This window comes from Gobius niger, assembly GCF_951799975.1.
Source record: "Gobius niger genome assembly, chromosome: 18".
NCBI classification, from domain to species: domain Eukaryota; kingdom Metazoa; phylum Chordata; class Actinopteri; order Gobiiformes; family Gobiidae; genus Gobius; species Gobius niger.
Genome location: NC_136869.1, coordinates 7,689,357 through 7,713,710, shown reverse-complemented (window position 1 = coordinate 7,713,710; position 24,354 = coordinate 7,689,357). Strand labels below are relative to the sequence as shown.

The window sequence follows — 24,354 nt, the reverse complement described above, 5'->3', positions numbered from 1 at the left end:
GCCTATTGTTTCTCGCATTTTCATATATTTTATGAGATGTAAAGCGTTTGAGAACCACTGATATAAAAATAATAATTATAAGTAATAAGCATTGTAAACTTGTATTCTATATGTTTCCCTTTTTGTGTAGTAAAACAGTCACGTCAAAAAACTACAAGCAGGAAAAGAAATCTAACATTAAAACTCAATGTATAAAAGAGTAAAATTAGTGGAGATCAACCTGAACGCACCACAGTCGTGACGATCGTGTTCTTTTGGACTACAAACATGGCCGCCCAAAACAACTACAAAGGCGAAGGACGGTGCAGTGTGTCAGGACAGGAGCATGCGCAGAGAGCTGCCCTAGTCACCTAATATGACATTTTAATTATAAATGCCACGGACTGATTCACGACTCTGACATTTGCTTGCGCCTGATAGTGCACGTGCCCGGGTTGTACACTTAACATTAATAACAAAAACACACGTCTTGCTGCTCTGTTGCCCTTTGTTAAAACGCAGGGGGTTCTCAGCGCACAAGAGGTGACCGGTTTGAGAGGTTATTTAGCGATATATTATTATTATTTTAATTTCAGAATGGGGCAATACGCCAAAATCATTGAGGGTCATCCTATTATGCACCTGCTACATAACAATCTCAAAGTGCCCTCTGCTGGAGAAACGGAGAAAAGGCATACATCTGCAGTATGGGGAAAACATACCAACAACTCGAGATGACTAAATGAGACCTGTTCATTACTTTATTGATCAAATAAACCAGGGGTGCTCAAAGTGGGGCCCGCCAGAGACCTACTTCTGCGTCGCGTATGGTGTTAATACCAACTCTCTTCCATTCATTCTCAATTGTAAATAAGGATGCAGTACACATTTTGGCCACCCGCGTCAAATCGGGGGCGCTGTTTCACTCCTTTCATAAAGTTAAGGAAACACTGTTGTATCTTGGTACTATCAATCACAGAGCACTTTCCCATTTGTCCAACTTTTATTGCAAAGTTGTTTCGATGAACAAAGGTACAGGTTAAAAATGGACTTATAAAAAAAAAAAATGCTGAACTGACACTTTCAAAAATGATCTAATGTGGCATTTTCTTTAAGTTAACAAATGAATGAGGTAAAGCCACTGTACTGTAGATACAGGTGGTGGTGTTGTTAAGATTTTGCACTATATTGCTAAAACAGTTGATTTTGTTAATGTGTAGCATGTTATTTGCATAGATAGAATCAAATGCAAATGTATATCAAAAATCAAGTAACTATTATTTGCAGTTATATGTGTTTCATGCTTGACATCGCCGTGTTTGGTCCGCGACCCACAGGAGAACCACTGCTCTAAGCAACATGATCAAGTGGCAGATTTATCTAATTGTGGAGTTTTGGTGGTGCTGCGAGGAGGCGCTAGTTCTTATGCATAAATGTGTGTCTCCAAACCTTCAACATCCACACACACATTTTAAGTAATTGATGATTTTACCAAAAAGCAAAGGGTCCACTAATAGCCATCCTTGGAACATTGCTTGCGATGTAACCAGGTCATAACTAACAGTGTTGTCTTCACACCTGTCACAAAGGGATGCTGAATGTACACAGTAGAGGAAATGTCAACGGTTTGTTGAGTTCGACGTCACCTCTCTGGGTTTTCTTCTTGTCTGCACCATTTCTTGCTGCTGCTTCTGTCGAACCTCCTCCAAACTGAGACAACCTCCTGTCAACATGCATGAAAAGGATCCATGAGATTTTTACACTATGTACAAAGTTGAATATTGTAGTTGTTGGGCAAGTACCAATGTAAATTTAACAGCGAGGTTCATATGGATTAATCTGGTATTTACAGATATATTCATCACAAACAAGAGGGAAACGTTTGACATTCTAACAGCACATTTGTACAATTAAATCTTACCCACAGCGCTGGGACTGATAGAGACATAGGCCATGGCTTTTGATAGACGAAGTTCCTCTAACGCAGTAAGCTCTGCCTCCGCCTCTGCCCCAATCAGATCATAGCAAAAACATGATTTAAAGCCTTTGAAAAGAGAATCACATTATGATGAAACTAACTCACTTTTCTGTATCTCAAGCCTCTTCTTTGGGTCCGGGGGAATGACTGTGAACGCTGTGTGACTAAAAAAGAATACATGGTTTGTTCTAGGCTTAGGTTAGATAAGTGTTTCATCTGGATTAGAAGGCAGGGCAGATACAGTGTAGTAATTTGCAAAAGCATGAAGACATAGAGTCAATAACATTGGTTTAATTAGGTATAAGCAGGTAAATACGCTTTTTGCACAATTTAGCTCCACCTCCTATTTCCACATTCATCCCTGTCCAGTTGAAACGAAGCACCAGAGGCACCACCAGAGGGACTGCACAATCCCTGTGAGGAGATCTGCATCCAGTCACACTGTTTTCTCCTTCACTGCCTCCCATCACTGGAACACAGTACCTCCATCAGTAAGAGAGGCTCCATCTTATCAGTCTTTTAAATTGAGTGGCAAACAATGGCTAGTTGAGTTGCAAATCTGTGAACACTGAAACTAGCATTTGATTGTGTGTATATAAGTTATGTGTTTGTCTTATCTTATCTGTTATGTCTGCTTACACTGTTCCATTACTGTAGTATGTGATTTTTGTATTACTTTTTTAGGGTGCCTTATGAGATCTGGCAGGGGGACTAGGCAAGGCAAAGCAAGTTTATTTGTGGAGCGCAATTCATACACAAGGCAATTCAAAGTGATTCACAGTTGCATAAATACAAGAAAAGAAAACAAGTAGAATCAATAAAAACATAAAAAATTGATCAATTATATTAAAAGGCAAGAGTGCAGATAAAATACTTTCAGTCATATGCACGGGCAAAAAGACCTGTTTTCAGCCTGGATTTGAACATTGTCAGAGTTGAGGCCTGTCTCACATCCTCGTGAAGACTGTTCCAAATTTTAGCTGCATGAAACTGAAACGCAGCCTCGCCGTGTTTATTATTGACTCTGGGAACCACCAGGAGACCCCTCCCTGAGGTTCTCGGGGCTCGAGATGGTTCATACGGCTGCAGCATGAAAAGACTTGTACACGAGCAGAGCTGTTTTAAATTCTATTCTCTGAGTGACAGGAATCCAGTGCAGAGACCTGAGCACTGGACTAAGATGGTAGTGTTTCCTGGACTACCGGTGAAAATGAGCCTTTTGGCTATTTCGAGGACATTTACATTGTCCTAATGTTCATTAATGTACATTGTCCCACTTAAAACTAAATAAATAAATACAATAATGAATGCCATGCTTCTGTGGTAAGATGACTGCGCTCCTGTTGCTTGTCTCGTTGTCTCCAGCAGAGGGCGGCACTCCACTGAAAGTACTTTTAAGAGACGCACAGGTGTTTTGTTTGAGCACGCTTGGGACGCATGAGAAATTTGGTATGTTCCTTATTGTTATGTAGATTTAGCTACTTTTGCCTTGATTTGGTGGACAACACATTTTCTCGATCCTAAAATGAAACTAGAGTTGAGAGATAACTCGAAATGGGCCAATTTAGGGAGGAGGGGACAAGCTAACGAGTAACATTAGCTTAAAAAAAGTGGAGAAAATGGCGGCAAAACAATTTCCATTTGCTGTCCGTACTAATTTAACCTCTTAACTCCCACCTGAACCGAGAGGATCTTTTTCCTCACGTCATCAGATTTTTTCCCCATCATTTTTTGTTGGGTATTCAACTCATTTTTGTAATTTTTTTTTGTAATTTTTTGTCACTTTTTGTCATTTTTTCGTCCTTTTTTATCACATTTTTGTCACATTTTTTTGTCTTTTTTTGTAAAATGTTTGTAATTTTATTGTCAATTTTTTAATCAATTTTTTGTCTTTTTTTTGCAACATTTTTGTCATTTTTTGTCACATTTTAGTCATTTTTTGTCCATTTTTTGTAATTTTTTTGTCAAATTTTTGTATTTTTTTACAACATTTTGTCACATTTTTGTCATTTTTTCGTCAATTTTGTAGCCATTTTTTGTCACATTTTTTGTCAATTTCTTGTCAATGTTTTCTCACTTTTTTTTGTCACATTTCCATCATTGTTTTCGTCTCAGTTGTGTTGCTATTTTCACACCTTTTTTCCAGAAGCTTTTGGACTGGGGTAAAGCCAAACTGGAGTAAATGTGCTCGGTTCAGGTGGGAGGTAAGGGGTTAAAACATGCCTCAAAAATGATTTATGCGGACGCTAGCCAGAAGTTTAGTTGTCTTTATTACAGTAAATTAGATTGTTTTGTTTTTTTAATCACATTGGTCAATACATACTACATACTATGATCAAATGTGGTAAATACTTTCACATCTCACCCGGGCTTGATAGTTGTGAGTTGGTGCTTCTGAGCCGGTCCGTGCGCCCCCTGCTGGCTGCATTTCGTGTCTTGCTTTACGGGGCAGCAGCCGGTGGGCTTCTTGCACCCGGGATTTGTTTTTGAACCCTGGACGGTGAGTTTTGAAGCCGTGGAGGAGGCTCTGGTTCCTCTCTGGGAGTCTGAGATGGGAGGTCCGGTGCGGGGATGCAGTGAGCTCTCTGTGCGGTCCCCACTACGGACACTGGACACTTTAGATCCGCTCTCTCCTGTCGCAGCTCTTACCTGCAGCAGACTAGCTTTCTCTGCTCGGGCTTTAATTGTTGTTTTCCGTGGGTTGGGCTTTGTTACTTTTGGAGTTGCCATATTTTATGATGAGTTTTTACCGGGAATTTGCGTAACCTAAGCGTAAACCGGTTGCTAGGGCTCCATAGCAACCAGGTCGGTGTGTCACATCGAAAGAGGTAGTTCCGACTGAGGGTGAAAAAAAGTTTATTTATTTTTTTCACTCTATGTAGGGCCCAAATTACTTATTATTATTATTATTATTATTATTATTATTATGATGATTATTATTATTATTATTATGTAATCTCTTTACTCCCGCCTGAACCGAGAAGATCTTTTTCCTCACGTCATCAGATTTTTTTTCCATCATTTTTTTGTTGGGTGTTCAACTCATTTTTCTAACTTTTTTGTCATTTTTTGGTCAATTTTTTTTTCCTTTTTTTATTCAAATTTGTATCACATTTTTGTCATTTTATATCACATTTTTGTTATTTTTTTGTCAATTTTTTTTTCTTTTTTTCTTTTCTTTTTTTGTCACTTTTTTGTCATTTTTTCATCAATTTTTTATCAATTTTTTGTCATTTTTTGTCTCATTTTTTGTCACATTTTTGTAATTTTTTGTCAAATTTTTATCACATTTTTGTAATTTTTTTGTCACATTTTTGTCTTTTTTTTCCACATTTTTGTCATTTTTTCGTCAATTTTTTGTCAATTTCTTGTGACATTTTTGCCACTTTTTCATCCATTTTTCGTCACTTTTTTGTCAATTTTTTCTCACTTTTTTGTCACATTTCCGTCATTGTTTTCGTCTCAGTTTTGTTGCTATTTTCTCACCATTTTTCCAGAAGCCTTTGGACTGGGGTAAAGCCAAACTGGAGAAAGTGTGCTCGGTTCAGGTGGGAGGTAAAGGGTTAAAACACCCGCACCAAAATAGTTAGAGCTTATGATGTCAACTGTCTGTGGTCATAACATAGCAACATCAGTAAGCTTTCTATCATGGTGAGTGGTGTAAAATTCATTGATTGATTCAAGCTTCACTAAGGACATTGAATTCTGTTCCATTGTATTAAAAGAAAAGGAAAATAATGGTATTGAAAGTAAAGTTGCATCATACCTAAAATATGTGCACACCCTCTGTACAATTAGCAGTGGAAACACCTGCTCAACAACATGCTTGTTTCAGCTGGTTTTCCGATACTTGATAGTACTCATTGATTGTACTCATTCAGTTCTGACTCATCTCTCGCTTTCTGTTTTAGGTGAGCTCAATCCAAATGGGAGCGGCTTCTGTTTCCACTGTCTGTTTTCCACTACTCTCACTCCTCTTTCTGTGAAACTGAAACTGCAGGATTCGTTCTGAGCAGGGAAATGTCACAGGCAGCAGTTCAGCTCGACAAAGAGGCCTTTTCCTGTTCAATATGTTTGGATCTTCTGGTGTGTCCAGCCACTCTTCCCTGTGGACACAATTTCTGCAGGAGCTGTATTCAGAGCTACTGGGACAAACAGGAGCAGAGCACCTGTCCTCAGTGCAGACAGAGGTTCGATCCGAGGCCCACCCTTGTCAAAAACACCATGTTGGCAGAGTTAGTGGAGAAACTGAAAACGACCGAGGTCCAGCTCAATCCAAAGTGCCTAAACGTGTCCATTGTTGGGTCTTTTGAAATTTCACAAAGGCAGCTGCAGAGCAGGAGGGCACAGATTCTCCGCACCATCCACGACAAAGAGACAGCGCTGCAGAAGCTCCAACAGGAGGCGCTGTCTTTCAGACACTGTGCGGATGAGGCGGTGAACCTCAGTGAGCAGAGCTTCAATGGATTGGTCCGAGAGTTGAAGTTTGTCCACAGTGAAGTTTCACAAGCGATAAGAGCAGTGCAGGAGAGAGAGGAGGCCAAACTCAAACAGCTCCATGATCAGCTGCTGCAGGACATCACTGAGCTGAGAATGAGTGTCTCTGAACTGGACTCACTCCCTCCAGGCCAGACTCTCCAACACTGCCCCCCTCTCTCAGCCCTGGACCCCCCCAGGACCTACTCACTGCCTCTGGGCTCCTTGGAGCAGGCGGCCTCAGCTGTGACCGAGCTCACTGCCCTGCTGAGGGTCACTCTGAATGACGGGCTCCAAAACATCTCACAGGGATTTAGACCTGACCAACATCCACCGCCCCGACCAGAGGCAGCGCTGTCTCTGCCTGAGCCCGAAACCAGACAGGAGTTCATCAACTACGCACGAGAGATCGTCCTGGACCCAAACACGGCTCATCAAGAGCTGACATTGTCCAGAGGAAACAGACGAGCTACAAAGAATCCAATTAATACTTGCGTAAATAGGTATCCTGATCATCCAGACAGGTTCAGTTACTTCTATCAGGTCCTGAGCTCTGAGGGGCTCACAGGCCGCTGTTACTGGGAGGTGGAGTGGGAACACTATCATGACGCTGTTATTGCAGTGTCGTACAAGGACGTCGAGAGAAAGGGCCACTCAGAGGACTGTGGATTTGGATACAATGCTAAATCGTGGGCCTTAGATTGCAAAATAGATGGTTTTTCGTTTTGGCATCACAGCATTGAGACCAAAGTATCACACTCGGTTTCCTACAGAATCGGGGTTTACCTGGACCACAGCGCAGGGGTTTTGGCGTTTTACGACATTGATGAGAACAAAACCATGAGCCTCTTCCACAGAGTCCAGACGACCTTCACTCAGCCGCTCTACGCTGGAGTCAGGCTGGAGATCTTTGATGACACTGCCTTTTTCCCTAGACTAGAATAATGTGTCCGGATCACAGTGCAGGGGTTTTGGCCAAATGCAACAAATATGTGAGTCTCTACGACGTCTCCCTAAAGTAAACTATGGTCCCAACAAGCCACCACCTGTTTAAAGTTACTTTATCCTACTTTAGGCCTGGCTCATCCTGGGTTAGTTCCTATACACACGTTTATTTACTTTGACGATTTCTGTTTTCTTAAGCTGGAAACCAGACAAGTTTCATGTCCAGTTCAGAGCTAGTTCTTGTTCATTTGTGATTTACCTTTTATGTTTTTGGAATTCTTTCATTAAAAAAAGAGTAAACAAAAACATAAACAAAACAAAGAAAAAATAGAACGTTTAGGTTTTGAGATGACAAGTGTTTTTCTCAGGAGTCATGGGACAACATTAGCCAATCCCGTATTTTCATTTTAAAGGGAAGCTACGCAATCTTTACCTGGTTCAAACCGGTGCGATTGACATTTTTATTTAATTTGTATTTATTACTGGTTTGTAATAGTTGGTCCTTATAGCCTAAGTCTATCTGACATTGTTCTATTGTAATGTTTGTTCTGTTTTTGCAGTTTGAATGGTAACATTTTGTAAAATGACATTAATATGGCATGGCGTTACACATTTTGAAATGTTCATTCATGTGCATGGCAAAAATCCTGATCGTTAATTGTCTATCAATAAAAGATTTGTTTGTTTAAAAGCTTTTTATTTGTGAATAACGTTGTATATTTTGCCTATAAGGGAAGATGTGAAAGACTGAAGGTGAGAGTTTCTTAATGCAAAATTTTATGTGTTAAGAACACCAGGAATTCCATTTAGGGTAGAACAACGGCTTTATTATTGTGGGCTGAAAAAAAATCAAATGAGGTTGCTTTAAACTCAGAAAGTGTTATACAATGGACAGTATTTAAAGAGGCAGTTTCCTGCTTTTCATGAGCACAGTCTAAATGGATGGATCCACAGTCTACCTGCACAAATGGAAATGCAGCCTCACCCTTCTTTATGCAAAAATGCTTTCACTCTGAGCGGAGAAATGGCGCAGGCAGCAGTTCAGTTCGACCAACAGGCCGTTTCCTGTTCAATATGTCTGGATTTTCTGAAAGAACCGACCACTCTTCCCTGTGGACACAACTACTGCAGGACTTGTATTCGGAGCTACTGGGACAAACAGGAGCAGAGCAGCTGTCCTCAGTGCAGACAGAGGTTCAATCCGAGGCCCACCCTCGTCACAAACACCATGCTGGCAGAGTTAGTGGGGCGAATGCAGTGGACAGAGCTCCAGCAGAGTCCAATGGCTGTCCGAAATTTCTTCTCAAATTCGGAGAGAGATGCTTCTTTTCAAATGGCTCAAAGGCAATGGTTGCAGGGAAGGAGGGGACAGATTCTCCGCACCATCCAAGACAAAGAGGCAGCGCTGCAGAAGCTCCAGCAGGAAGCTCTGTCTTTCAGACACTGTGCTGATGAGGCGGTCAACCTCAGTGAGCAGAGCTTCAGTGGCCTGTGTCCAATACTGCACTCTGTCCACAGTGAAGTTTCACGGGAGATTAGAGCAGTGCAAGAGAAAGAGGAAGCCCAACTCAAACAGCTTCAAGACCAACTGCAGCAGGACATCACTTTGCTGAGAATGACTGTCTCTGAGCTGGACTCACTCCCTCCAGACCAGGTTCTCCAACACTCCCCTCCTCTCTCAGCCCTGGACCCCCCCAGGACCTACTCACTGCCTCTGAGCTCCTTGGAGCAGGCGGCCTCAGCTGTGACCGAGCTCACTGCCCTGCTGAAGGTCACTCTGAATGACGGACTCCAAAACATCTCACAGGGATTTAGACCTGACCAACATCCACCGCCCCGACCAGAGGCAGCGCTGTCTCTACCTGAGCCCGAAACCAGACAGGAGTTCATCAACTACGCACGAGAGATCGTCCTGGACCCAAACACGGCTCATCAAGATCTGACATTGTCCAGAGGAAACAGACGAGCTACAAAGAATCCAATTAATACTTGCATAAATAAGTATCCTGATCATCCGGACAGGTTCAGTTACGTCTATCAGGTCCTGAGCTCTGAGGGGCTCACAGGCCGCTGTTACTGGGAGGTGGAGTGGGAACACTATCATGACGCTGTTATTGCAGTGTCGTACAAGGACGTCGAGAGAAAGGGCCACTCAGAGGACTGTGGATTTGGATACAATGCTAAATCGTGGGCCTTAGATTGCAAAATAGATGGTTTTTCGTTTTGGCATCACAGAGTTGAGACCAAAGTATCACACTCGGTTTCCTACAGAATCGGGGTTTACCTGGACCACAGCGCAGGGGTTTTGGCGTTTTACGACATTGATGAGAACAAAACCATGAGCCTCTTCCACAGAGTCCAGACCACCTTCACTCAGCCGCTCTACGCTGGAGTCAGGCTGGAGATCTTTGATGACACAGCCTTTTTCCCTAGACTAGAATAATGTGTCCGGATCACAGCCAATCTGTGAGTCTCCACGAGTTGGGCCTCCCTAAAGTAAACTATGGTCCCAACAAGCCACCACCTGTTTAAAGTTACTTTATCCTGCTTTAGGCCTGGCTCATCCTGGGTTAGTTCTTATACACACGTTTATTTACTTTGACGATTTCTGTTTTCTTAAGCTGAAAACCAGGCAAGTTTCATTTGGAATTTCTTTTGGAATTCTTTCATAATAAAAAAAAAGTACAAAAACAAATACAAAAACATGAACAAAACAAAGAGAAACAGAACGTTTAGGTTTTGAGATGTTTGAAGAAATGTTTTTTGCAGTTGTCACAGGACATTAGCCAATCCCATTTAAAAAAACAAACAAACTATACAATCTTTACCTGGTCTGAACCGGTGCGACATTTTTATTTCATTTGATTTTTTTTATTACTGGTTTGTAATATTTGCTCCTTATAGCTTAAGTCTATCTGACATTGTTCTATTGTAATGTTTGTTCAGTTTTTGCAATTTGAATGGTAACTTGTTGTAAAATGACATTAATATGGCATTACACATTTTGAAATGTTCATTCATGTTTATGGCAAAAATGATCATTGATGATGATCCTGATCATTTATTGTCCATAAATAAAAGATTTGTTTGTTTAATCGCTTTTTATTTGTGAATAAAGTTGTAGGAAGGGTGGAAAGATGGGACAAAAGATGTTAAACTTTCTTAATCCATAAAACATTTAAAATCCAGAGAGGTTGTTTTAAACTCAAAGTGTTATATTCACAGTGGACAATATGCAAAGAGGCAGTTTTTGTTTATACTGTATGTACAGCACATATCAGAGAAATTCCCATTACTTTATCTCCTTTGCATTTAAGCTTCCCAGTGGAGCGTTCCAGATTATATATTGCTGTCACAAGAACGATTTTCTCACAGTGGAAAAAACAACAGCCTATTTTTACTCAAGAGTACAGATACTTCATTAAAATTTTACTCAAGTAGAAGTAAAAAGTAGGCTACTGTATGATAAAACTACACTAAGAAGTACAATTTCTTCAAAAGGTTACTCAAGTACATACACTTGAGTAAATCTGTTCTGGCCATTACAGGTGAAACTCGTAAAATTAGTATTGTTAAAAAGTGCATTCATTTCTGTAATTCAACTGAAACTGTGAAACTAATATATGATATAGACTCATTACATGCAAAGTGAGATATGTAGCCTTTATTTGTAATCAGTTTATCATTATGGCTCAGCTTCACCTCAAATTAAAAATGTCATAAAAATGTATTTTGGAAAATTGAATATAAGTCATATCATCAACATTTTAAGTTGAGAGGTTTTGAACGACATTCTAATTTTCCGAGTTTCCCTGTAGACTATGTAAACATCGGCTCTTGCTTCCTGTTTTTCTTTAGCACAGTCTAATGCTTTTTGTTTCCTTCTTTTTTTTTTTTCTTTTTTTCTAGCACAGTCTCATGCTGCCTTCATGTGCTCTGGTACAGATGATCCATTCCAGTTGTCAAGTGGAAAGTACGAATGTTTTAAAGTAAAACTTTTAAAAAACAAAACAAAAAAACACACCAATGAATACACTAAACAAATAAGTGATGTTACTTTGCGTCTGCTTTGATCTGGGGGGAAAACATAAAGACTGAGCAGCTAAATAGCTAAAGGCATCTTGTTATTTACCATAATAATGAAACACTTGAAGGCAGCATTAATGGGTGGATCCCAAGTCTGTACCTGCATAAATGAAAGCGCAACCTCATGCTTTTTACTATGAGCGGAGAGATGGCGCAGGCAGCAGGTCAGCTCAGCAACAAGGCCGTTTTCTGTACAATATGTTTGAAGGAACCAGCCACTCTTCCCTGCGGACACAACTTCTGCTGGAGCTGTATCCAGAGTTACTGGGGCGGACGGGAGCAGAGCAGCAGCTGTCCTCAGTGCAGACAGAGTTTCAACCCGAAGCCCACCCTCGTCACAAACACCATGTTGGCAACTTTAGTGGAGCAACTGAAAACAACCGAGGTCCAGAAGAATCTAATGGCTCTAAATTTGTCAAGCGATGCTCCTTTCCAGATGGCCCAAAGGCAAGGGCAGCTGCAGGTCTGGAGGGGTCAGATCCTCCACAGCATCCACGACAAAGAGGCAGCGCTGCAGAAGCTCCAGCAGGAGGCGCTGTCCTTCAGACACTGTGCTGATGCGGCGGTGAGGCACAGTGAGCAAAACCTCGGTGGCCTGTGTCAAATACTGCAGTTTGTCCACAGTGAAGTTTCACGGGAGATTAAAGCACTGCAGGAGAAAGAGGAGGCCCAACTCAAACAGCTTCACGATCAGCTGCAGCAGGACCTCACTTTGATGAGAATGAGTGTTTCTGAACTGGACTCACTCCCTCCAGACCAGGCTCTCCAACTCTCCCCTCCTCTCTCAGCCCTGGACCCTCCCAGGACCTACTCACCGTCCCTGGGCTCCTTGGAGCAGGCGGCCTCAGCTGTGACCACACTGACTGACCTGCTGAAGATCACTTTGAAAGACGGGCTCCAAAACATCTCACAGTGTTTAAAACCTGACCAACATCCACCGCCCCGACCAGGGACAGCGCTGTCTCTGCCTGAGCCCAAAACCAGGCAGGAGTTCATCAACTACGCACGAGAGATCGTCCTGGACCCAAACACAGCTCATGAAGATCTGACATTGTCCAGAGGAAACAGACGAGCTACACTTGATATTAAATATGAGATACTTCCTAGTCATCCAGACAGGTTCATTTGCTTCTGGCAGGCCATGAGCAGAGAGGGGCTCACAGGCCGATGTTACTGGGAGGTGGAGTGGGGCACGTTGGCTGCTGTCATAACAGTATCATACAAGACTATTGAGAGAAAGGGAAACTCAGAGGAGTCTGAATTTGGGTACAATGATAAATCCTGGGCCTTAGATTGTTCGAAGTTTGGTTTTTCCTTTTGTCATCACAGTGTCGAGACCAAAGTATCACACTCAGTTTCAGACAGAATCGGGGTTTACCTGGACCACAGCGCAGGGGTTTTGGCGTTTTATAACATTGATGAGAACCAAACCATGAGTGTCCTCCACAGAGTCCAGACCACCTTCACTCAGCCGCTCTACGCTGGAGTCAGGCTTCAACTCCCAAATGAAACCGCCTATTTTCCCAAACTAAAATAAGCTCTGTGCTTGGGATGTTCAGCCATACAATATTAAAACTGAACAGAGATGACCTCCCAATCTGGAGAGATACTGCCTAAGTTTTCATGCAGACCAAAGTGTGATCATTTATTTGTGGTGGGTTATTAAAGTAAATTATTTAGAAAAGGTCCTGAAGCCAGAGCAAAGCATCAGCATGTCCTGCTGACGGATACTTTTCGTTGTATACACAAACTTGAATGTTTGTTTTTATTCTGCACAGTTCTTTTCTTGATATGACACGGCCCGAGAATTATAATTATAATTGACTTTATTAACAACAATTTCTGTTTTCTTTTTTGTTACATTTGTTATTTCCTGTGTGCAGCGGTTTAGGTCTTGTTTAAAAGAACTGTATTTTGTAGTTTATTTGTGATTTACATGTAGCGTTTGAGACAATTGTACATGTTTAAGCAGTTAATAAAAAGTAGTCGCCATATTGGCAAATCATCTCTTGTCATAGAGGGAAACTATTCAAGATTTATCTGATTCAAACCAGTGTAATTAACTTTTTTTTTTTCTTCCAATGACTGATTGTAACATTTTCTCCTTATAGGAGAATCCTATAATACCATTTTAATGTTTGTTACAGTTTTAATGGTTATATATTATAAAAATTACATCAATATAGGAGGCTACGGTTCTATACATATTGTCTATAATCATAAGAGATGGTTGTTCAGAGCTTTTTACTTTGCAAATAAAATGTTACGTTTTGACTCTGACTTTTCAGTCTTATTTCTCACCACGTCCAAAAGACCCTGAACGGTCGGCAGAGTTTTCTTCCAGTTTATGGAAGAAATCATAATCAGTTCAGTTTCGCTTTCTTCTCAATATCACGTGTAAAGCAAATCCAAGGAATTTTGATTTTGTGAAAGAAAACTATAAGCAACACTATGTACACTAACATTAATAATATGTTAACAATGACGGCAGCAGAGGGAACATAAAGAGTGAGGCAAAGAAGATAAGAACAAGTTTTTGAAATGTAAGGCTGTATGTGTAAACAACACCTAGTTGGACATTTAAAATGTAGGTTTAGTCCAGTTTAATTAAAATATTCAGGGAGCTGGCGCCATCTGCTGACCATTCTGATATTAACCATAAAGGCCTAATGCTTTATGAAATTCAGTAGCGCTACTCAATACAATTGATAATGGCACACAATCAAATGTGGTTCGTTTGAAACTCAGAACTAAGAGTTAAATTCACAATGGACAACAGAAATGCAAAGAAACAACAGTTCATTTAATTTTACATATACTACTGCATATAATAACATCTGTGAAAATCTCAATAATTTACTTAATCTCCTTTGCATTATAGACACTCTGTGGAACTGCTCATCAAATATCTGTCACTGTCCAGAGGAAACAGACGAGTATCAAAGGATCCTAGTAGGAGTGGTGATTACCTTGATCATCCAAACAGGTTCAGTCACTTCATTCAGGTTCTGAGCAGAGACGGTCTCACCGGCCGCTGTTACTGGGAGGTGGAGTGGGAGGATTTTGATATTATAGCAGTGTCTTACATGAATATCGAGAGAAAGGGAAACTCAGAGGAGTGTGAGTTTGGGTTCAATGATAAATCATGGGCTTCACAGGATAAGTCACACCGTGGTTCATTTTGGCATCACAGTGTTGAGACTAAATTTCAAGCATGATTGGGGTTTACCTGGACCACAGCGCAGGGGTTTTGGCATTTTATATCGTTTGCAAAAGCAAAAACAACCTCATCCACAGAGTCCAGACCACCTCCACCAGCCTCTCTACATTTCCCTAAACTCAAATAAACTCAGAATTCATAATAATTGCAATATACTGTCGGCTAAATAACAAAATTAAGACGGTTTTATTGGCTCTTTTATTAGTAACACATTGTGAAAGATCTATTAATATGGAATGGCTGTTTATGTGTTGTCAGTATTCATGCATTGTGAGATATTTGATATCTCAGTGCAAAACGTAACAATTATTTTTACTCAAGTAAGAGTGCAGATCCTTCATGTACTTGAGTAACTGTGACTGAGTACTACCCGCCTCTGATTAATACGAGTTGGGCCTCCCTAAAGTAAACTATGGTCCCATCAAGCCACCACTTGTTTAAAGTTACTTTATCCTGCTTTAGGCCTGGCTCGTTCTGGGTTAGTTCCTATACACACGTTTATTTACTTTGACGATTTCTGTTTTCTTAAGCTGAAACCAGACAAGTTTCATGTCCAGTTCAGAGCTAGTTCTTGTTCATTTGTGATTTACCTTTTATGCTTTGGGAATTCTTTCATAATTTCATCCCCACTGCTGTCAGACTGTACAATAAGACTGTGAAGTAACGCCGACTATAACAAGTGAATTTCTCCTTTGTGAGATCAATAAAGGTTTATCTAATCTTATCTTATCTTTAAAAAAAAAGTAAACAAAAACACGAACAAAACAAGGAAAAAACAGAACGTTTAGGTTAGGCAACATTAGCCAATCCCGTATTTTAATTTTAAAGGGAAACTACGCAATCTTTACCTGGTTCAAACCGGTGCGATTGACATTTTCATGTAATTTGTTTTTTATTACTGGTTTGTAATATTTGATCTTTATAGCCGGACTCCATCTTGCATTGTTCTATTGTAATGTTTGTTCTGTTTTTGCAGTTTCAATGGTAACATTGTAAAATTACATTAATATTTCATGGCGTTGTGCACATTTTGAAATGTTCATTCATGTTAATGGCAAAAATCCTGATCGTTTGTTGTCCATAAATAAAAGATTTGTTTGTTTAATCGCTTTTTATTTGTGAATAAAGTTGTAGGACGGGTGGAAAGATGTGAGGGACAAAAGATGTGAACGTTTCTTAATCCAAAGCTTTATGTGTTCACCTGGAAGTCCATTTAGGGTAAAACATTTCACATCCAATGAGATTGTTTTAAACTTGGAAGGTTTTATATTGGCCAATTTGCAGATTTGTGGGATTATACAGTATGTACAGCACATATCTGACAGAAATTCCCATTATTTACTTTCATCTCCAGATTATGTATTGCTGTTACAAAAATAACTAAACTGTTGAAAAACTAAACATAAGCAAACTTGATGGACATGTCACTGATGATCAGCTAGACATGGACAATATAATTGTGGTGGGTTATTTAAATAAATTATTTGGAGGAGATCAATATGTTCTGGTGATGGATACTTTTCTCATCAACACAGTCATCCATGGGTAGAGTAGCCAAAATATTTACTCAAGAGCAACGTTACTTTGCAATAATTTTACTCAAGTACAGGTTAAAAAAAAATAGTGACCAAAAGGACTCGGGTTATAAGTACTACCAGAAAATGGCGTGAAAATACAGGGTGGGGGATAGGTGGAAGAGGAACTACATTTATCAAAATGAAGCATTTGCCACTTAAATATTTACTCAGTGGAAAAAGCAACAATTATTTTTTACTCAAGTAAGAGTGCAGATCCTTCATGTACTTGAGTAACTGTGACTGAGTACTACCCGCCTCTGATTAACACTGAGCTCTGTTTGGCTCATTCGCTCTCTACTTCCTGCATTTCATGAGCACAGTCTGAATGGGTGGAGCCACAGTCTACCTGCACAACAAAAATGCAGCCTCACAAAAATGCTTTCACTCTGAGTGGAGAAATGGCGCAGGCAGCAGTTCAACTCGACCGACGGGCCTTGTCCTGTTCAATATGTCTGGATTTTCTGAAGGAACCGGCCACTCTTCCCTGTGGACACAACTACTGCAAGAGGTGTATTCAGACCTACTGGGATGTACAGAAGCAGAGCAGCTGTCCTCAGTGCAGACAGAGGTTCAGCCCGAGGCCCACCCTCGTCACAAACACCATGCTGGCAGAGTTTGTGGGGCAAATGCAGAGGACAGAGCTCCAGCAGAGTCCAATGGCTGTCCGAAATTTATTCTCAAATTCGGAGAGTGATTTCTCTTTCTCTTTCTCTTCTTTACAAATAGCTCAAAGGCAGATGTGGCCGCACGAAAGGAGGGAGCAGATTCTCCGCACCATCCAAGGCAAAGAGTCAGCGCTGCAGAAGCTCCAGCAGGACGTGCTGTCTTTCAGACACTATGCTGATGCGGTGGTGAAGCACAGTGAGCAGAGCTTCGGTGGCCTGTGTCGAGTGCTGGAGGATGTTCACAAAGAAGTTTCACGGGAGATTAGAGCACTGCAGGAGAGAGAGGAGGCCCAACTCAAACAGCTTCATGATCAGCTGCAGAGGGATCTCACTGAGCTGAGAATGACTGTCTCTGAACTGGACTCACTCCCTCCAGGCCAGACTCTCCAACACTGCCCCCCTCTCTCAGCCCTGGACCCCCCCAGGACCTACACACTGCCTCTGGGCTCCTTGGAGCAGGCGGCCTCAGCTGTGACCGAGCTCACTGCCCTGCTGAAGGTCACTCTGAAAGACGGGTTCCAAAACATCTCACAGGGATTTAGACCTGGCCAACATCCACCGCCCCGACCAGAGACAGCGCTGTCTCTACCTGAGCCCAAAACCAGACAGGAGTTCATCAACTACGCACGAGAGATCGTCCTGGACCCAAACACGGCTCATCAAGAGCTGACATTGTCCAGAGGAAACAGACGAGCTACAAGGGAATGTAGTTTCCTTTTCCATTATGCTATAGGGAGGCATGAACCTGATCATCCAGACAAGTTCAGTCACTATTATCAGGTCCTGAGCACTGAGGGGCTCACAGGCCGCTGTTACTGGGAGGTGGACAGGGAACACTTTCTCTCTAAAAGGGTTGTTATTGCAGTGTCGTACAAGAATATTGGAAGAAAAGGAGACTCAGAGGAGTGTGGATTTGGATACAATGAGAAATCCTGGGCCTTAAATTCTGGATTTCCATTGGCGTTTTGGCATCACAGCGTTGAGACCAAAGTATCACACTCAGTTTCCTACAGAATCGGGGTTTACCTGGACCACAGCGCAGGGGTTTTGGCGTTTTATGACACTGATGGGAACCAAACCATGAGCCTCATCCACAGAGTCCAGACCACCTTCACTCAGCCGCTCTACGCTGGAGTCAGGCTGGAGAGCTTTGATGACACAGCTTATTTCCCCAAACTTAAATAAGCTCAGCATTCTGTCTGTCCCTGCAGTAAAGTGACGTGAACAACTCTAAACACAAACAACCTTCAGCCCTCCTTCATTTAGCACCAGAGTCACACCAGAGCTTAGAGGAGTGGGGAACATAGATTCAATCAAAGAAACAAGGCAACATATGAGCTTTTTACAGTTAACATTACCCTTCAAAAGAGTTTTTTTCCCCCTGATTTAGTAGGTTTGTTATCATATGTATGTTTTATTCTGCTTGACACCAACAATGCTCTTTGTAAAATGTTCTGCAGTGTGACTTTAATCTTACAAATGCACAAAAGTAGAGCCTTTGTTTTCCTTTCTCATTCCTGATTTAAATCTACTTTAGACTCTGCATTTCTCTTGGTTCTGACATAAAGAATAAAGGCATTGTAACTACACTAGAGTGACTTGGTTTTTAATAAATATTGTCTCATAGTTAATCTCTTGTTTGAAGCAATTTTAAATCTGTATTTGTGATCCATGTTTAAGGCTCTGGGACGAGTGTATTATTCATAGTAATAAAATGTAGGTGTTGTCATTTGACCTATTCCTGATTCAAACCTGTTTTTAATTAACATGACTTTGTTGTTGAGTTCTAATAATCTTTCTTCAAAAATCTAAGTAGGCCTAATATTGGAATTGCTTTGATTTATTTATTTATTTTTTCTGTTTTAGTTAGAGGGGAAAACCTACAAGGAACAGTCACATGTGCTTTAATATCCACACGCACATAAGTCTTTATAAATAAAATACTAATAATTATTCATAAAGTTGTATATTTTGCCTCTACATTGTCAGGCTTCTTTCTCTCCACGTTTTTATGTGCATATTTTTGATTGTTTTATAATAGAAAATGTAAATGAAAATATGATTAATAATATATGTTTATTAAAGTTTTGAGATAAATGTTAGTTGACAAGGCTGTGATTGCCATATGTTAATTTTTCTATAAAGTAATGTTTTTGTGATCCTTTGTGAATCACTATGTGATTTTATCTGTGAGAGGTGCTGTATAAATAAAGTTTCTTCTACTTCTTCTTCTTCTTCTTCTTCTTCTTCTTCTTCTTCTTCTTCTCCTTCTTCTTCTTCTTCTTCTTCTTCTTCTTCTTCTTCTTCTTCTTCTTCTTCTTCTTCTTCTTCTTCTACTACTTCTCCTACTTCTTCTTCTTCTTCTTCTTCTCCTTCTTCTTCTTCTACTACTTCTCCTTCTTCTTCTTCTTCTTCTACTTCTTCTTCTCCTTCTTCTTCTTCTTCTACTTCTTCTTCTTCTTCCTCTTCTTCTTCTTCCTCTTCTACTTCTTCTTCTTCTTCTTCTTCTTCTTCTTCTCCTTCTTCTTCTTCTTCTACTTCTCCTACTACTACTTCTCCTTCTACTTCTTCTTCTTCTTCTACTTCTCCTTCTACTACTTCTTCTTCTACTTCTTCTTCTCCTTCTTCTTCTTCTTCTACTTCTTCTTCTTCTTCTTCCTCTTCTACTTCTTCTTCTTCCTCTACTTCTTCTTCTTCTCCTTCTTCTCCTTCTTCTACTTCTTCTTCTTCTCCTTCTCCTTCTGCTTCTTCTCCTTCTCCTTCTTCCTCTTGTTTTTAGTCACGGAACTTTACAACATTTACCCGATTCAAACCTGTGTTTACTAGTTTGTTATATTGTCTTCTACAGCTTAAGTATTTTCTGTTCCATTGTAATGTTTGTTTCTATTTTTACGGCTCTTTTAATGCAAATTTATTGTAGAATAACATGGCACAGCTGCTAACATTCACATGGTGATGGCAAAATTTAAATCATTTTCGTTTTGTTTATAAAGTTATATATTTTGACTAATCTTGTCTTCTTGAACAAATACTAAGCTGTCGGCCGAGTTTTGAGAGGGGCCTCTGTAGCAGGTCTTCTCCAAGTTTCATTATTCAGAAAACTGATTTCAGCTCAGTTAGATTTCCTCCCTGTTGGAGCCATGTGTCACCACTAGGAGGTGCTGTGTTGGTGCTCTATGAAAGGGGAGACACAGGTGTTGGCAATCCAGAAGAGCACACAGTTTGTGGACCAGGACGCTCCGGGATCAGTTGTTTGGAAGGTTTTCACTGCTGACGGACCCTCTCACCAGAAAACCTACAAAACAAGTGATCCTGGAGCGTTGTAGAGACCACTGTGATGGAAAGTAAAGGCGCCGCGCTGACCAGTCATACAGCCAATGGGTCACTACAAGATTAAATATGCACAAATATCAACATAAAAAGTTGCATAATGCACCTTTAAGTGGAGAAGTTGTGAGATCTTAAATAATGCAATTGAAATTACCATTGCCCATATAAATCAATGACGAAACAAAAGAGACACAAAGGGAGATGAAAAACCTTCCAATCATCAGATCAGTTATTAACATGCACTGTCCCTACCAAATAAAACAATGAATAAAATAAATTTGATAGACATGTCACTGATGATCCGCTAGAAATGAACAATATTTTTGCGGTGAGGTATCGCAGTAGATTATTTGGAAGAGGTCCTATAAAGCTCATGTTTTTCTGGAGTCAGAGCAAAGCATCAATATGTCCTGGTGATGGAGGATACTTTTCTCTTCAACATAATCATTAATCAGAGATGTGTAGAGGAGCCAAAATATTTACTCAAGAAAGAGTAATGTTACTTTGAAATAATAAGTAGAAGAAGAAGAAGATCTTTATTTATATAGCGCCTTTCACAGACATATAGTCACAAAGCGCTTTACGTGAGACAATTGTACATTCACTCCATACTCGGTGGTGGTAAAATACATTTGTAGCTTCAGTTTCCCCCAGGGGGAGACTGTCAGAGGCGCTTTCGTGACTGCGCCAACGGACCCTCTGACCACCACATTCACTCACACACATCATTCACCCTGGCCTGTTGTGCATGTTTTTAGTGGTAGGGGAAACCGGAGTACCCGGAGGAAACCTACGCAGACACAGGGAGAACATCCAAACTCCACACAGAAAGGCCCCGTCCAGGTGGGAATCGAACCCGGACCTTCTAGCTGTGAAGCGAGAGCACTAACCGCTGTTCTACCGTGCCGCCGAAGTAAAAAGAAGTAACCCAATAATACTCAAGTAACTGGAGAAAATGTTACTGGAGTAACTGAGTAACTGTGCGGAAAAGTCTGATTCATTTTCAATTATGCCACACATTGTGTGAAACAAAACATATAATCTTGTGGAAATCGGGATATTTTCAAAGAAAATGACCAGAAAATGGCATGAGAATACAGAAAAACAAAATAATTCTAAAGATTAAGGTACACAAGAGGAACTACATCTATTTAATAGATCAAAATGAAGCATTTGTAAGGTAAGGTAAGATATATTTTATTAATCCCCGTAGGGAAATTCATTCTCTGCATTTGACCCATCCTTGGTGCCGCTGGGGCGACCTGTAGGAGCAGTGAGCTGCCACTTAAATATATACTCACAGTGGAAAAGTAAAGATTATTGTTACTCAAGTAAGACTACAGATACTTACTTGAGTAAATGTTACTGAGTACTACCCGCCTCTGATTAATTAAGTTCTGTTTTGGCTCATTCGCTCTCTGCTTCCTGCTTTTCATGAGCACAGTCTGAATGGGTGGATCCATTGTCTAACTCCACCTGCATATACAAATGTGCAGCCTCACCCTTCTATGCAAATCTACTTTGCTTTGAGTGAAGAAATGGCGCAGGCAGCAGTTCAGTTCGACCAACATAACTTTTCCTGCTCAATATGTCTGGATTTTCTGAAGGAGCCGACCACTCTTCCCTGTGGACACAACTACTGCATGAGCTGTATTCAGACCTACTGGGACAGGCAGAAGCAGAGCAGCAGCTGTCCTCAGTGCAGACGGAGGTTCAAGCCGAGGCCCGTCCTCGTCACAAACATCATCTTGGCAACGTTAGTGGAGCAACAGAAAACAACCGAGGTCCAGAATAATCTAATGGCTCTAAATTTGTCAAGTGATGCTTTCCAGATGACCAAAAGGCAAGGGCAGCTGCAGGTCTGGAGGGGCCAGATCCTCCACAGCATCCACGACAAAGAGGCAGCGCTGCAGAAGCTACAGCAGGAGGCGCTGTCCTTCAGACACTGTGCTGATGCGGCGGTGAGGCACAGTGAGCAAAACCTCGGTGGCCTGTGTCGAGTGTTGGAGTTTGTCCACAGTGAAGTTTCACGGGAGATTAAAGCAGTGCAGGAGAAAGAGGAGGCCCAACTCAAACAGCTTCAAGACCAACTGCAGCGGGACCTCACTTTGATGAGAATGAGTGTCTCTGAACTGGACTCACTCCTTCCAGACCAGGCTCTCCAACACTCCCCTCCTCTCTCAGCCCTGGACCCTCCCAGGACCTACTCACCGTCCCTGGGCTCCTTGGAGCAGGCGGCCTCAGCTGTGACCGCGCTCACTGACCTGCTGAAGGTCACTCTGAATGACGGGCTCCAAAACATCTCACAGTGTTTTAGACCTGACCAACATCCTCCGCTCCGACCAGGGACTACGCTGTCTCTACCTGAGCCCAAAACCAGACAGGAGTTCATCAACTACGCACGAGAGATCGTCCTGGACCCAAACACGGCTCATCAAGAGCTGACATTGTCCAGAGGAAACAGACGAGCTACACTTGGTATTAAACATCAGATACTTCCTAGTCATCCAGACAGGTTCATTTGCTTCAAGCAGGCCATGAGCAGAGACGGGCTCACAGGCCGATGTTACTGGGAGGTGGAGTGGGGCACGTCGTCTGCTGTCATAACAGTATCATACAAGACTATTGAGAGAAAGGGAAACTCAGAGGAGTCTGAATTTGGGTACAATGATAAATCCTGGGCCTTAGATTGTTCGAAGTATGGTTTTTCCTTTTGGCATCACAGTGTCGAGACCAAAGTATCACACTCAGGTTCAGACAGAATCGGGGTTTACCTGGACCACAGCGCAGGGGTTTTGGCGTTTTATAACATTGATGAGAACCAAACCATGAGTGTCCTCCACAGAGTCCAGACCACCTTCACTCAGCCGCTCTACGCTGGAGTCAGGCTTGAATACTCAGATGACACCGCTTATTTTCCCAAACTAAAATAAGACCTGTACTTGGGATGTTCAGCCATACAATAAAAGTGTGATCACATTTTTGTGGTGGGTTATTAAAGTAAATTATTTGGAAAAGGTCCTAAAGATCTTTTGTCTGAAGCCAGAGCAAAGCATCAGCATGTCCTGGTGACGGATACTTTTCGTTAAAACCAGAGGTGGGTAAAGTAGCCACAATATTTACTCAAATAAGAGTAACGTTACTTTGAAATAAGTTTGTAGTAGTAGTATGTTTCTACCTTAGAAAACACGTCTATTGATTAGGCAAACTGTATACACAAACTTTTATTCTGCCCAGTTCTTTTCTTAACATGACACGGCCCTGAGAATTATAATTATAATTGACTTTATCAACAACAATTTCTGTTTTTTTTTTTGCTGCATTTTTTTTATTTCTAATGTGCAGCGGTTTAGGTCTTGTTTAAAAGTACCGTATTTTGTAGTTTATTTGCGATTTACATTTAGTGTTTGAGACTATGGTGCATGTTTAAAAAGTAGTCGGGGGTAACAGTATTAGCAAATCATCTCTTGTCATAAAGGGAAACTATGTGAGATTTACCTGATTCAGACCAGTTCACTTTTCTTTTTTCTTAAATGACTGCTGTGTTACATTTTCTCCTTCTAGGCCTATCCTACCATTGTGATGTTTGTTAGTCCTGTCAGTTTTTGCAGTTTTAATGGTTATATATAGTACGGTTCTATATATATTGTCTATGATTATAAGAGATGGTTGTTCAAAGCTTTTTACTTTGTAAATAAAATGTTACGTTTTGACTCTGACTTTTCAGTCTCATTTCTCACCACGTCCAAAAGACCCTGAGCTGTCGGCAGAGTTTAGTTTATGGAGGGCGTCTCGACAGGAGCAGCAGATCTAATCCAAGCTTCTTGTGTCTCATTTCCTTTCTTTCAGTTACTCAGAAAACACTAAAATCATAATCAGTTCAGTTTCGCTTTCTTCTCAATATCACATGTAAAGTAAATCCAGGGAATTTTGATTTTGTGAAAGAAAACTTTAAGCAACACTATGTACACTAACATTAATAATATGTAAACAATAACGGCAGAGGGAGGGAACATTAAGAGTGAGGCAAAGAAGATAAGAACAAGTTTCTGAAATGTAAAGCTGTAAATATAAACAACACTTAGTTGGACATTTAAA

General features: G+C 41.0%; 6 protein-coding genes across 7 annotated transcripts; 5 read left to right on the top strand and 1 right to left on the bottom strand.

The window, feature by feature from the left end:
- Nucleotides 1-1,331: 1,331 nt before the first annotated feature.
- On the bottom strand, nucleotides 1,332-4,779 carry LOC306977460 (uncharacterized protein). The gene is made up of 4 exons (XM_079575775.1): nucleotides 4,323-4,779; nucleotides 2,063-2,121; nucleotides 1,901-1,984; nucleotides 1,332-1,702 (listed from the first exon to the last, which is right to left on the bottom strand). Exons 1-4 carry the CDS (start codon nucleotides 4,685-4,687, stop codon nucleotides 1,599-1,601), a joined length of 612 nt encoding a protein of 203 aa, XP_079431901.1. The 5' UTR covers nucleotides 4,688-4,779; the 3' UTR covers nucleotides 1,332-1,598.
- LOC306977459 (E3 ubiquitin-protein ligase TRIM65-like) lies at nucleotides 4,664-9,964 on the top strand. 2 transcript variants are annotated; one of them, XR_013793837.1, is made up of 3 exons: nucleotides 4,664-4,801; nucleotides 5,869-7,440; nucleotides 9,860-9,964. XR_013793837.1 is itself a non-coding variant. In XM_079575774.1 (2 exons), exon 2 carries the CDS (start codon nucleotides 5,978-5,980, stop codon nucleotides 7,376-7,378), a length of 1,401 nt encoding a protein of 466 aa, XP_079431900.1. In that variant the 5' UTR covers nucleotides 4,664-4,801; nucleotides 5,869-5,977; the 3' UTR covers nucleotides 7,379-7,644. The 2 variants fall into 2 exon arrangements, 1 of the variants encoding a protein (XP_079431900.1); XM_079575774.1 differs by lacking the exon at nucleotides 9,860-9,964 and having other exon boundaries at nucleotides 5,869-7,644.
- On the top strand, nucleotides 8,403-9,821 carry LOC306977877 (E3 ubiquitin-protein ligase TRIM11-like; the record flags this gene model as incomplete). Its single annotated transcript, XM_079576316.1, has 1 exon — nucleotides 8,403-9,821. The coding sequence occupies one exon, from the start codon at nucleotides 8,403-8,405 to the stop codon at nucleotides 9,819-9,821; it is 1,419 nt and encodes a 472-aa protein (XP_079432442.1).
- Nucleotides 9,965-11,612: 1,648 nt separating the features above from the next.
- Nucleotides 11,613-13,001, top strand: LOC306977876 (E3 ubiquitin-protein ligase TRIM65-like; the record flags this gene model as incomplete). The annotated part of the gene is made up of 1 exon (XM_079576315.1): nucleotides 11,613-13,001. One exon carries the CDS (start codon nucleotides 11,613-11,615, stop codon nucleotides 12,999-13,001), a length of 1,389 nt encoding a protein of 462 aa, XP_079432441.1.
- Nucleotides 13,002-16,659: 3,658 nt separating this feature from the next.
- LOC306977875 (tripartite motif-containing protein 16-like) lies at nucleotides 16,660-18,111 on the top strand (the record flags this gene model as incomplete). Its single annotated transcript, XM_079576314.1, has 1 exon — nucleotides 16,660-18,111. One exon carries the CDS (start codon nucleotides 16,660-16,662, stop codon nucleotides 18,109-18,111), a length of 1,452 nt encoding a protein of 483 aa, XP_079432440.1.
- Nucleotides 18,112-21,794: 3,683 nt separating this feature from the next.
- Nucleotides 21,795-23,189, top strand: LOC306977874 (E3 ubiquitin-protein ligase TRIM65-like; the record flags this gene model as incomplete). Its single annotated transcript, XM_079576313.1, has 1 exon — nucleotides 21,795-23,189. One exon carries the CDS (start codon nucleotides 21,795-21,797, stop codon nucleotides 23,187-23,189), a length of 1,395 nt encoding a protein of 464 aa, XP_079432439.1.
- Between the last annotated feature and the right edge of the window lie 1,165 nt (nucleotides 23,190-24,354).

Bases quoted from the DNA above. Each gene is read 5' to 3' on its own strand.
- LOC306977459 (XM_079575774.1), top strand. From the start codon at position 5,978: ATGTCACAGGCAGCAGTTCAGCTCGACAAAGAGGCCTTTTCCTGTTCA.
- LOC306977460 (XM_079575775.1), bottom strand. From the start codon at position 4,687: ATGGCAACTCCAAAAGTAACAAAGCCCAACCCACGGAAAACAACAATT. The intron at 2,122-4,322 runs GTGAGATGTGAA...ATTCTTTTTTAG, and splicing joins CTCACAACTATCAAGCCCGG to TCACACAGCGTTCACAGTCA. The intron at 1,703-1,900 runs GTAAGATTTAAT...GCATGTTGACAG, and splicing joins TATCAGTCCCAGCGCTGTGG to GAGGTTGTCTCAGTTTGGAG.